The sequence below is a fragment of the Urocampus carinirostris genome, chromosome 12 (genome assembly GCF_059441175.1).
Source record: "Urocampus carinirostris isolate Australia breed hairy pipefish chromosome 12, RoL_Ucar_1.0, whole genome shotgun sequence".
Classification (NCBI taxonomy): domain Eukaryota; kingdom Metazoa; phylum Chordata; class Actinopteri; order Syngnathiformes; family Syngnathidae; genus Urocampus; species Urocampus carinirostris.
This window is the reverse complement of record NC_142360.1, coordinates 18307833-18320350: the sequence shown is the minus strand read 5'-3', so window position 1 is coordinate 18320350 and position 12518 is coordinate 18307833. Positions and strand designations below refer to the sequence as shown.

Genomic DNA, 12518 nt, shown 5'->3' with positions numbered 1-12518 from the left:
ATAAGGCAACAGACTATTTTTAGGGGAGGCAGGCCTTATAGTGAGAAAAGTGTAATATTTTTCGACACCCCCCCAAAAAAAATGTTCGTGTCTACCGTTTTACGTAAGTCAAATTGTCGTAAGTAGGGGAGCGTATGTACTAATATTTTATTACATTCTTCAGTAGTTTGTCATTGTATTCATGTCATATACATTTAATCTATAAAAACTACAGTCCGCGGGTCACATACGGCATCATGACATGTATTGGGCTGAAATTAATTTAGTCTTTATTTTTCCTCCCGGCCCTCAGACAAATTTTAGAACCCACATGTGCCTGCCTGTTAGTTTGTCCATGCCTGGTGGAGACTCTTGAGGTATTGAAATGTCATTTGGATTTAATGTGGATACTTGTATAGCACATTTCTAGTGTATGGAACTTTAAAAAGTAAGTGGTGACCAGGCTATTATGAGTCCAAAAGAATGTTGCCTGCCTTTTTCCTAGTTCTCAACTGCCTGCAAGTTCTCAAGAATGGGATTGTCAATGATGATCTGATGACTTGTCCCAGATTTTTAGGCTTATCTATACATATGTGACAACTTTCATCCAAGCGTTTTATTTGTTCTTGGTAATGATGGTGTCGAGTCTGCTTGTTTATCATTTGTACATTTAAATGAAGGTTGTAGAGTTTGGAGCAGTATTCTGTACATCTATTTGTCTTCAGTTAGCTTAATTCCCGACTCATCCTTAATGCTTTTAACTTTTGCCGGTTTTGTTTGTGTTTGAATTGTTCTTGTTGCGGCACTCTTCTATCTCCGAGCGATTAATTTCTCCTTTGCTTCTCGCAAGCTTTTTTTTATTTTTTGTTGTTGGCTGCTTTATATGTGGCTGCTCCTCCAGGGCTGTTTCTGTTCCTCTTTTGTATTTGCACTTTTGGAGAATTGAATTGTTAAATACGCTCAAATGAAAACAAATTGGGTACAAAATGCAACAAATTTGAAGATTTCAATGCTTCTAGCTTGTTGGTAATGCCAATGGGGTGCACCTTTAGAAAAATAAGGGCCTTCATGACCTATCTTCATGAAAGGGGGCTTGTTTTGCTTGTATTGCACAATGTTAGCATAAGGACAAAAATGGAGTAATGGGACTGGCTTTAGCCTAGCTCAGCTTGTGTAGCTCATTCCTTTTTTTTTTTTAAACTCAACTCCAAATCACTTTTCTGTTGTATACCAGTTCATATTTAATTAATGAGACATTGTGTATTATTTTGTGTCTCCTAAACTTTATTTATTAAAGAAAAATTGATTTGCATAATAGGCAAGAATACATTACCTATCATATAAACATTGTTGTTTTAAAAAGGTTGAGAAAATTGCATGTATTTTAGTTAACACAAGGTTACCCTAGATGGAGCTGACATGATTGTCTGTCATCGTGCTGCTGCTGCTAGTACCTCAAAACCTTGCAAAAGAATAGAAAAATAGTGCAGTTTGGTCTTGTTAAGTCTTTTTTTATTTGTAACCTTCCTTGTACTTTTTAGCACTTGTTTTAAGTTGCACTCAACAATATACTGACATGTATTGGTCAAGTATTACACAGTGTCCCTTTAAAAAAAAAATATTTTTTGGAATAACACCTGACACCAGTCTCATATTTCCAATATCTGTTTTCTCTCTTCAGTGCTGGCAGACAATCTAAAATCCAACCCAGGGATCAAGTGGCAGTACTTCAGTTCAGAGGAAGGCATCTTCACTGTGTTCCCGGCCCACAAGTTCCAATGTAAAGGAAGTTATGAACACCGTAGCAGGTATAGCAGCTTTTTCATGTACATTTTCCACACTATAACATATAACTATAACCCGCAAAATAGTCTTTTGTGATTTTTTTTTTTTCATGTATAAGGTGCACCGGACAATAAGGCACATGGAACTACTTTAAGGACTAGGGCAGGGGTGGCTAACCCGGTCTTAGGGGCCGCATGTCCTGCATGTTTTGGAGGTTTCTCTTCTCCAATACAGGTGATTCCAATAACCTGGATCGTTATCAAGCTCTCACAAGGCTTGCTAACAAGCTGAAAATTGCCGTCACCTATGTTGGAGCAGTGAAACCTCCAAAACATGCAGGACGTGCGGCCCTCCAGGACCGGGTTAGCCCCCCCCCTGGACTAGGGTTCCCCAAAAATAATAAGTGGCATATTTGTGCATTGATTGATCAGTCAGACTATATTACTGATCCCAATTGCATACAATTGCTTTTCCCTGGATGTAACGGGAGTCAAACCCAAATGGCGGCATGGAGTGCACTGTATCCCATTGTCTAGACCCCTAGAGATACAGACACATGGTACAGCATTAGGTCAAATGTCATCATCACACTATTTTTAGTCACGGTAACAAATTGTTAATGTTATTATTAGGCTAGGCCACAAGAATATTGTAAGAAATTAAACCGGTCCTACTGAAATACAGTACTGAATTGCCCAACCGACCAAGTCTTTATGAAGACCAGGAGATTTCGAACTGAAAAAACGACATAAGAATTGTGGGAAGTAATTTAGTCGTTCTGAACTGAATTTAGAAAATGGCATTTTGGAAAGTAATTAGGTTGTCCTTAAATATCGAGAAAAAAAAAACCACACAGTCGCACGTATTTAGAACGTTTGTCACCCAAAACGCTTAGTTTGAGCTGAGAAAAAGTGAAAAACCTTTCTTTCTGCTCTAACAAACCTGGTACTGTGACTAAAATAGTGTGGTAATGAGATGAGACCTAATGCCTTTTCATGTGGCATCTGTATCTCTTGGGCTCTCGTGGATGGGTTCTGATTCTTTGCCATGTCACATTCTGGGTCTGATACCCATTGTATATTATGTACTGAAAATTGTGAACAACCATTCATGTCATTAGCAGCTTGGTAGTTAGGCTTCAGTGCTCTTACCATTGCTATCTGGTTCGCCACTATGGTTTTGAAATTGTGGTCAGCGATAAATGTATTGACAGATAGAAAATTGCACAAATATGGTAATACATTTGCAATCCCGTCATAAAGTGCACACTAGATCATAAGACGCACTGGAGTATAAGACACACGTTCAAATTTCTGGCCATTTTGGAGTTTGATGTGCCTTAATAACTGTAGTATCTTTGTTTGATACGTTATGTACTTGCAATCTGCCTTGCGTACTTCGTCATCCCTTTGCTTCTTGTTCTAATTTACTTCACCTTCTGCCATTGTCACTCAAAATTCAACGGTCCTAAACTTGAGCTCTTCCTCCCTGCCCCCCCAAAAGCGTCTATTTTAGTTGCACGTCGTCACCCTCTCGTCTTCTCCCTTTGACACGCTTCCTTCGTCCGTCTGGTCATCACCCATTCGCCTCTGTGCCATTTTTGACAGGGGGCCCAGGCGGCATGTTGGCGGTATGCGCCTTAAACACACGTACCTGTGGCAGGAATGTGGCTGGGTAACACTCAGGCTCATTGGAATTTCACACCTCCACTGTTTTTGGTTTTATTTCACTACTAGTGAAAGATAACTCTTTTAAATTATTTCTTTTATTTCCCTCTCTTCCTCTTTGGGTGAATGAAGTGTTGTGAGTTAATTACTCCGCCTTTTCTCTCATGTTATTGTCCACAGACCAAACGTCCTAAATCAAACCCCCCACACCTCCAAAATCTTTCAATAAAAAATAGGCAACATTTTCTCCTAAGAGAATTAGATTCCGAGTATTCAAAAAAATGATATCAATAACATATCAATCGATTGTAAATATATTGGTTAAACTATTTAGAATAGAATAGAATTGTCTTGATATCAACATGGTGAAATAGAGTATGCAACAAGATTAGACATGGCACTTAGGGATAAACATGGACTATAGCCTTTAAAGAGAAAAAAAAAGACAAAAGGCTTTCAAAATAAATAGGCAAAAATATTTGCGACATAGTGCTTAGAGACTGGCCCAAGTTGTAATAATAGTGCAATGAAAAATAATAATGCATCGTACCAATAGTGCCATGAAGGGTAGTGCATTAACATTAGCAGCAACAACAATTCCCAAATAGATTGCAAGATATACATTTTCAGTTTTGCGAGCTTGTTAAGGCTGGTGGTGGCCCTGGGGAAGAAACTGTCCCTCTTAGTCCATCTTTTAAGGATAATAGAATAGTTTTCCAAATATGGAATAGTTTTTGCATTTATAGTTGTGCTAATTTTATAGAAACTAATGGATAGTTGCTTGTCTGTGTAAATACATTTTTCTTTTGAGGAACAGCATCTTGCACCAATGGATTGTTTTTCACTTATTTTATGAATCTCTGAGTTGAGAATTAGGACGCTGATATGGTGTTTTGTATTGGTGTGTGTGTTTTCCACAGGCCTGTATATGTTTCTGCTGTGCGTCCACAGTCCAAGCATATTGTTGTGATGGTGGATCACGGGGCATCTGTTACTGAAACTCAACTTCAAATTGCCAGAGACTCAGCACTGGTTATTCTTAATGCAATAGATGAACATGATAAGGTACGGAGTGGAACACAACATATACTATGAAAAACTGAGTTTTTTCTTAATTAAAAGGTTGTGTATCCTTGTGAGTTCATGATACATAAAAAAAGTATTGATGACACTTTTTTGCATTACATTATTGTTGTTCTAGTCATCCTCTCATTGGCATAATGATGCTGGTCTCATTCTTTTTAAGATTGCCGTTTTGTCGGTGGCTGAGGTGGTCCGCGCCTGCTCTTTGGACCAATGCTACAAGAGCTTGCTTTCCCCGGCCACCAGCGAGACAAAGAGAAAGATGAGCTCGTTCATCTCCAATATAAAGTCCTCTGATGGCACCACGCAGCATGCCGCCGGCTTCCAAAGATCATTCCAACTTCTTCGGAACACCAGCAGCCTTAGCAAGCAGAGCAGCAGTAAGGGAGTCAGCGCGTACGAGGATGGCAACACAGAGGAACTGTTCACTTTATCATACGCTTGTGTTCTTGTTCTCTGCCAGCCACTGACTTAGTTATCATATACCTGTCTTCTGGGATTACATCTCGAGAGTCTTCAGAGCAGGAGAAGAAAGCCACTCTCAGTGTGGTCAAAGAGGAGAATAGACACTTCAACAACTCTGTCATGATCTTGACATATGCGCTCATGAATGGTGAGTTTATCACTTTGCAGACCTTTGGAAAACAAATATTGCCTTTCAAAGTATTCTTATGTTCCATACGAAGGGAAGGACAGCCACGGGCCTGGCGTTAGAGCGTTTCCATTGCACTTTAATCTGCTCTCATATGCGAATTTCCTAAAAGTTTTTGGTATTGTTATAGTTTAACACAATAGATGTTACTTTATTGATGAATTAGAGTGTTACAATTGTCTATTATCGGGGTTCTAAATAAAAACAGCAGTGTGTCTAATGATTGTCTTAACGTAACTTCCGACCAGAATTTCCACCACCCTATCTGTTTTAACTTTGAAAGCACTATGCAAATAAAGCACAAAAAGTAAACAGCTAAACATTGATTCCAATAAAGAATTGATTTATGTATTATTCTGAAATAAATTAAACAGCACAGCACTACATCCCAGAAACTGCTGCAAATATATATCTACACCTTGTAATGTCAAAGAGTAAAAATCAGGCCAAAGAAGACCATCTGATTATAAAATGCTCATAATTTTGCATAATTTACTTTCCCATTTTATTGTCGATATCTATCCATGTGGCCTCCCTTTTTTGCAAAACACACATGCGCCACATGCATTAACAAACAATTTTTGCACCGGGGAATGTAAATGAAGTACATCTAAGAGGGGACTGAGTGAGACTTCAAAGCATGAAGGGCTCATTGTGCTTGTGCGTAAGTGAGAGAGGGCCCTGGCCAATTTAAATAGGCCTGTGATGAAAAGGAAGCAAACATCTATCATCCTGAGTTGTATTAGCATTGCATGTCCTGCTGATTGTTTTGAGACTTGTTTCAGGTTGGCCATATAAAATAATGGTCATCATTATTGATTTTTAAAGTCTGAATCTTTTGACACAGTTGTGTTTTTGGTGTGTGAGTGTGTGTGTAAATGGGTAAGTGTGAAGCACATTGTAAAGCGCTTTGGGAGGTCTTCATTGACTTGGAAAGTGCTATAGAAATGCAGACCATTTACCATTTGACATTGCTACCCTTGTGTTAGTCACCGTTATGAGCCAGTGAGCCCTCGGATTAATCAGGGATTCTTTAGTAATCCACTCGGTAATTGGATCGTGTCAGACATTCTCTGAACAAGGTGCCATATGTACCAGGTGACAGCTGCAGGGGGCAGGAGTGGTTATCCTGGCTACGTGTAATGACCTGTAAAGGAAGAAGCCCAGATTTGACTCACTGTAGATTTACTCATACTAAGCTCATATACATTTAACATATTTGATCTGAGATTAACGCATTAATATGTTTATTCTGTTGTTACTATTGCACATAAAATCCATCACAGTTTTTTGTTGTTTTAACTTTTATGCACTGTTTACATCATATTCACAATTGTTTTAATAATAGTAATCATCATAATAAATTATAAAGATTTAATGTTCCTATTGTTTGAATCCACACCCTTTGAAGCGGATCTGGTTATACAACCTAAGGAATTTAATAAAAAGAAAAGGGTCAGGACTGGGCTTTTAGAACAGGTTGAAATGTATTATTCTGTTCTCCTTGCTCAAGTACAAAACCCATTGATGTCTTCTCACCTTTCTTCAGTGTCTTCTAAATTATAAGCTTAACACGCATATAGTGAGTGCAGTGCAAAAGTGTTTGCCCTCTTCTTGATTTCTGTGCATGTTTATCACTCACAAAGGTTTTAGATCATCAAACTAATTTTACTATCACACAGTGACAAACAAGAAAACACTAAATGGTAAATGGTAAATGGTCTGCATTTATAGAGTGCTTTTCAAGGCAATGAACACCTCCCAAAGCGCTTTACAATGTGCTTCACACTTACCCATTCAAACACACACTCGCACAAACACACTCACACAACAATAGCGGCCATGCAGCCATGCAAGGCGCCGACCTGCTTATTGGGGGCATTAGGGATTCAGTGTCTTGCCCAAGGACACTTCGACTGTTTTGGAATGTCTATTCAGTTTATTAAGGCACAGAAAGGATCAAAACCTATCAGGCCTTTTGTGAAAAAGTTTCTCTGTTTCTTCGTTTTCCTCGTGGAAAGGTTTTGAAGTTTTTCCTTGCCCTTATGTAGGCTTCAGATCCGAGGATCTTGTAATGGTGTTCTCTGCAGCCATTTGAGACTTTTTATGAAGGGTTTTACAAATGAACATGACTTGAATTAACATTGTAGTGTGCTGACTTTTGCCATGTCCCATTCTCTTGGTGCAGAAGGAGTAACAGGCCTAAAGGAGCTCGCCTTCCTGCGAGACCTCGCCGAGCAGAACTCGGTCAAGTACGGCGTGGATCGTTTCCCGTTGGCATCCTCGTCTGGATTGGCCACAATACCCATGATGCCTGTTGTAAAGGGCAGCATGATGGTGCTCAACCAGCTCAGTAACCTGGAGACGACAGTGGGCCGTTTCTATATCAACCTGCCGAACCGCATGATCGACCTTGTACGCTTCAGTCTGCCCTACACTGACCCCATGGGAGATGGTGCGTGCTTCACTCGAGGCCTACAATGAAACTATTTTCCATATATATATATATATATATATATATATATATATATATATATATATATATATATATATGTATATGTATACCGTATTTTCCGCACTATAAGGCGCACCGGGTTATAGGGCGCACCCCGAAAAAATTCTTTTTGATCCTATATCTTCCATAGATAAGGCGCACCGGATTATAAGGCGCTACAATGGGAACGTCGACAAAACAGTCAGATAGTTCAGTCAAACTTATTACCCCCTTAACAATCCCAAAGCTTGCAAAGACGCAAATACGTGTCGAGAACACGTGCGGATGCGGTGTCCGTACGATGTCACTCAAATGCATCGTTCCATCATTCGGAAGGTTAAAGTCTTGGGATTCAAGAAATGCCAACCATTCCTTAGTTTCTATTTTCGCTCGCAACTTTACTGTGCATATGACAATAAACACTTGGAATTGAGTTTAATTTAAAAATAGACACCATCGTTTGGATTTACTGGGTCAGCCCATTCCATCCATCATCTGCACCGCTTATCACAGAAACATCGAGTTCAGTCTGAAACAAGATACAGGGAAAATTTATAGCCGAAGTAGCTCACTGAAGTCGTTGTGTTCAATAATAATGGTCCTCTTATATCCGTGAGTTTAGTAAATCCAGGAGAATAAAATATTTACAAATACAGAATAGTAAAAAAATGCTTTCTGTATGCCGTCAACCATGTGCCATACGCATTCATCTTTTTCGCCAATTGCAGGCTTTGTTTTGCCGCTTCAGCCAATGCCAGCCTGTAAATGATAAAAAGGATCCGCCCCTTGACCTCCAAATAACTTTAGCCAATAGTGATCGATTCAACTGATGATTGACACATCTTTTTCGGCCAATTGCAGGCTTTGTTTTACAGCTCAAGCCTATGCCAGCCTGTAAATGATAAAAAGGATCTGCCCCTTGACTTCCGAATAACTTTAGCCTATAATGATCGATTCAAATGATGATTGACACATTGGTTAGCCAATGAAACGCCGGTAAATAAATCCCAGCATACACCGCGGACTACTTGGCGTTCGGGGGAAAATCTATTCGGCGGCTGCAAGTTAGTTGGAAGACTTTGCGATTTAATATTGATCCATAAATAAGGCGCACTGTATTATAAGGCGCATGGTCAGCTTTTGAAAAAAATTAAGACTTTTAGGTGCGCCTTATAGTGCGGAAAATACGGTACACATTATATATGATCACTATAATAGGGTTTTAACGGCCCGCTAAGTGTCCAAAAAGTGCTAAGAGTCCAAAAATAACACGTACTAATATGCCCAAAAATTCCTTTTTAAATATTATACACCAGTGCGTCAATAACCTCACGCTTTAATTGGTATGCGTACGTAAAAGGGCTTGTACTGTATTTTCTTGAAAGACTCACTGTTTTTTCCATTCTCTAACATTAGTTGGCGAAGAAGTGGAGAGACAGTTTAACCTATTATGTTCCTGTCACTGATTAAAAATCCCGTCGTGGTCCATTGGTAAAGTGTTGGCACTGTCACTGCCACTTTTCGCGTTCGATTTCCATTGCATACAATATTTTGAAATAGCCATATTTATTGATTTTGATCAGTCATTGCACAATCATTGTATTACTCTAACAGGATGTATGGTAACACATACTATAATTAAATGTAGAATTTTCCAATCTTATCCGCCGTATTCTGCAGTATATGAGGTGCTTTTACAAATTTCTGGGCAAATTGGGGTTTTTAAGCGCGCATTACAGTCCTGAAAAGTATGGTAGATTTTCCTTTTTCTGTGCCAACTGCAGAATTGACAGTCTATTCCATTTTACAGGTAATCTTATAAATCTGTTTGGAGCAGGCAGAGCATAAATACGTGTTTGTGTTTCGAATGACAGTGGTTGCAGATTAAGCAAACCACAAGATAAGATGCGACTGATTTGGGATGGCTACATCTTGTGCACATTCTCTTTCTCCAGGCTTTATTATGACTGTGAGCCGGCCCTGTTATTTCGGAAACCTGCTGCTGGGTGTGGTTGGAGTTGATGTTAACCTGGCGTACATTTTGGAAGATGTCACTTACTATCAAGACTCTCTGGCTTCGTACACCTTTCTTATTGACAACAAAGGTATGTTCAAAAAACAGGGTTCGTACAGATGCTTGAAATGTTTGAAAATGCTTTAAATTTAATGTTATGTTTTTAAGTTTTGAAAAGTGCTTGAATTTTGTGTGTAGTGCTTGTAAATGCTCAAAATTGTTGCCATGTGTCCCAGCAGACTGACTCATTAGACCACCAATTTTAAAAAAAAATCAAGTTTACCTACAAATTACGCTGAAGCTCTGTTCGCTTCGCTTTTCCATTGCATTTCTTCTTCAGCTGGCATTAGTTTGTATGGCTTTGTCCTAAGAAGCGTCATCGTCTGTTTGCACTGAATATTCTCATATCCATTTAAAAGCAAGGAGTAGTTAATGCTTATTGCTAAGCTAATTCCATGTCATCAAATATCAGAAAAGGTTAAAAAAAATAGGGTTTGTTTCCAGCCAGCTACGAATATTCAATTGGCTAAGCAATCTTTGCCCCACAGACACTTATAATTTTTACATCTTTTCCATTTTTCGGCATTTTGGTGGTGTTCTATTAGTTCATTTAAATGGTTATGCTTTTTTTCCAAGGTTACACCTTGATGCACCCATCCCTGACGCGGCCATACCTAATGACCGAGCCTCCTCTTCACACCGACATTATCCACTATGAGAATATTCCTGGATTCCATGTTGTGCGACAGAACATCCTCAAGTAAGAAAAAGCGTGAAAGTTGAAAACCTTAAAAAAAGTTTCTCCATCTGCAGCTTTTGTTGAATTATTCGTGTTTCTTTCAGTCTCCCTTTGGGAAGCCAGGTCATCGCGGTCCCGGTTAACTCTTCTTTGTCTTGGCACACGAACCGTCTGAGGGATAACAGCAAAGAGTTGTACAGTGTCAGCTATGCCTGGAAGCTGGTAAGTCAGGTTGTGGCATCTAAACTGGGGATGAGTCAGTATCAATACCAGGTATCGTTATCACTGTCACAGTGGCCTCCCTCTTGCGGCCGATTTATTATGAGAAACTTGGAATTAAAATGTTACCCTTAATAATTAAATGTTATGGAAAATAATGTTTGGGGAGTTTGGATATTTGAAATAATCTGTCATTTTGGTTAGAGGATTTATTGCACTAGTGATATGAACTGCAGGGACCCTTGATATTTTTAAGAGGAGTATGGCTTTTAGTTTCGTATAATAAATTTAGTTGATTTGTCTGGGGCGGCAGTAGCTCAGGAGGTAGAGCGATCGTTTTACAATTAAGGGATCCCAGTTCGAATCCCGGCTTGTCCGTGTTACATGTCGAAGTGTCCTTGGGGAAGACACTGAACCCTAAATACCCCCAATAAGCAAGTTAGCGCCTTACATGGCTGCACAGATCACAGCCGCTATTGGGAAATGTGAAGCACAATGTAAAGCGCTTTGGGAAGTCATTGACTTCGCTATATAAATGCAGATCATTTCATTTCATTTGTTTCACTTCTAACATTTTACTGTAACATATTTTACTTCTTATTTCACATTTTATGTTTTGTTCTGCAGTTTTATTTTTACTTTTGTTATTTAAGTGTTTTTTCATTGGAGTTCCTGCAACACAGTTAGGGTGGGATTCTTGCTAGAATGGTTTCGATTAATTACTTACAAGACCTTCTTTATAGGAAACTATGATGCACTTGGTGAAAGGCGGCCCCTCAATCAACGGGCTGTATTCAAGTATTTGTCCAGTACTGCTTTATGTATTTTCACACTTTTCAAAATTGGTTTGTTGTCTTCCATGATCTACTCCCCCAAATCAACAGCACATCAATCAATAAATTGAGCTGATTCCATGGAACAATACACTTTAATAAAATGCTCGGAACTCATTGGTCGAATAGTAAGGTGCTGTTGCCACCAATTGGCATGTAAAGAACGCATCAATTCCTTGTTAAATTGGGGATTATTTTTTACTTTGACTATATAATGGGACAAAGTGCATTCCATGACAACTCAATATGAAACTCGTAGTTTTCTAAATATGACATGTTTCAAGGAACGGTTGGCAAGTCAAACCAGTTAACAACGGGGTGCTAAAATCAACAGGGTGACACGTTCATTTCAGTTCAAGATAATTTCAGATCTACTACGCTGGGGTTGCGCTACCTTTATAATTCATTTTAGATGTAGTTCAGTGTAACAGTAAAACACGATTTGCTTTTATTTAATACTGTACAGTCATTTTGTATTACTTTTGCAATAGACGACGAATGCCATTTGGCTCACTTGTGGAAAAGTAGTAAGTATCCGGATTCTTGTTCAGTATTTCTGTGTTTTTGGCATTCCGCATCATAATAGCACCTACATTGTGGCGTAACACTGCAACTGCAGTTAAAATACAAAGTTTCCGCCGGTAAGCACAGATGAAGTAGTTTGTTAACGTTTTGTAAAGTTATCCATGTTGGGGATTACTGCAAATAGGTTTGTTTAAGATGCAATATGAAACCTTTCCTCACATCTATGTATAATTCATTCTTTGCCGTTGATGAATATAGCTGAACAAGATTGCAATGAACTGGGCTGGCGGTAAGTGAGATGATTTGTCTTTAAGGTTCAGGACACATCATTCATCCTGTGCATCGTGTACGTGCAGCCAGAGATCCCCGTGAAACAGCTCAAAAACATCAACACCGCACCCAGCTCTAAACTTTTGTACCATCGTTTGGATTTACTGGGTCAGCCCAGCTCTTGCCTGCATTTTAAACAGCTTGCCACAGTTGGTAATTACAAGCTAAAGTCTTAACTTTTCATTTGTATGTGTGTTG

At 39.0% G+C, this 12518-nt stretch overlaps 1 protein-coding gene across 1 annotated transcript in view; it reads left to right on the top strand.

Annotated features, from left to right (window-relative positions):
- cachd1 (cache domain containing 1) overlaps window positions 1-12518 on the top strand; it is a 101966-nt gene that overhangs the window by 57885 nt on the left and 31563 nt on the right. The window contains exons 5-13 of the mRNA XM_088350435.1: window positions 1661-1787; window positions 4352-4496; window positions 4678-4894; window positions 4978-5127; window positions 7355-7621; window positions 9616-9765; window positions 10311-10434; window positions 10518-10635; window positions 12305-12473. Of these exons, the coding sequence (XP_088206561.1) occupies window positions 1661-1787; window positions 4352-4496; window positions 4678-4894; window positions 4978-5127; window positions 7355-7621; window positions 9616-9765; window positions 10311-10434; window positions 10518-10635; window positions 12305-12473 (1467 nt within the window). The remainder of the gene's footprint in view (window positions 1-1660; window positions 1788-4351; window positions 4497-4677; window positions 4895-4977; window positions 5128-7354; window positions 7622-9615; window positions 9766-10310; window positions 10435-10517; window positions 10636-12304; window positions 12474-12518) is intronic.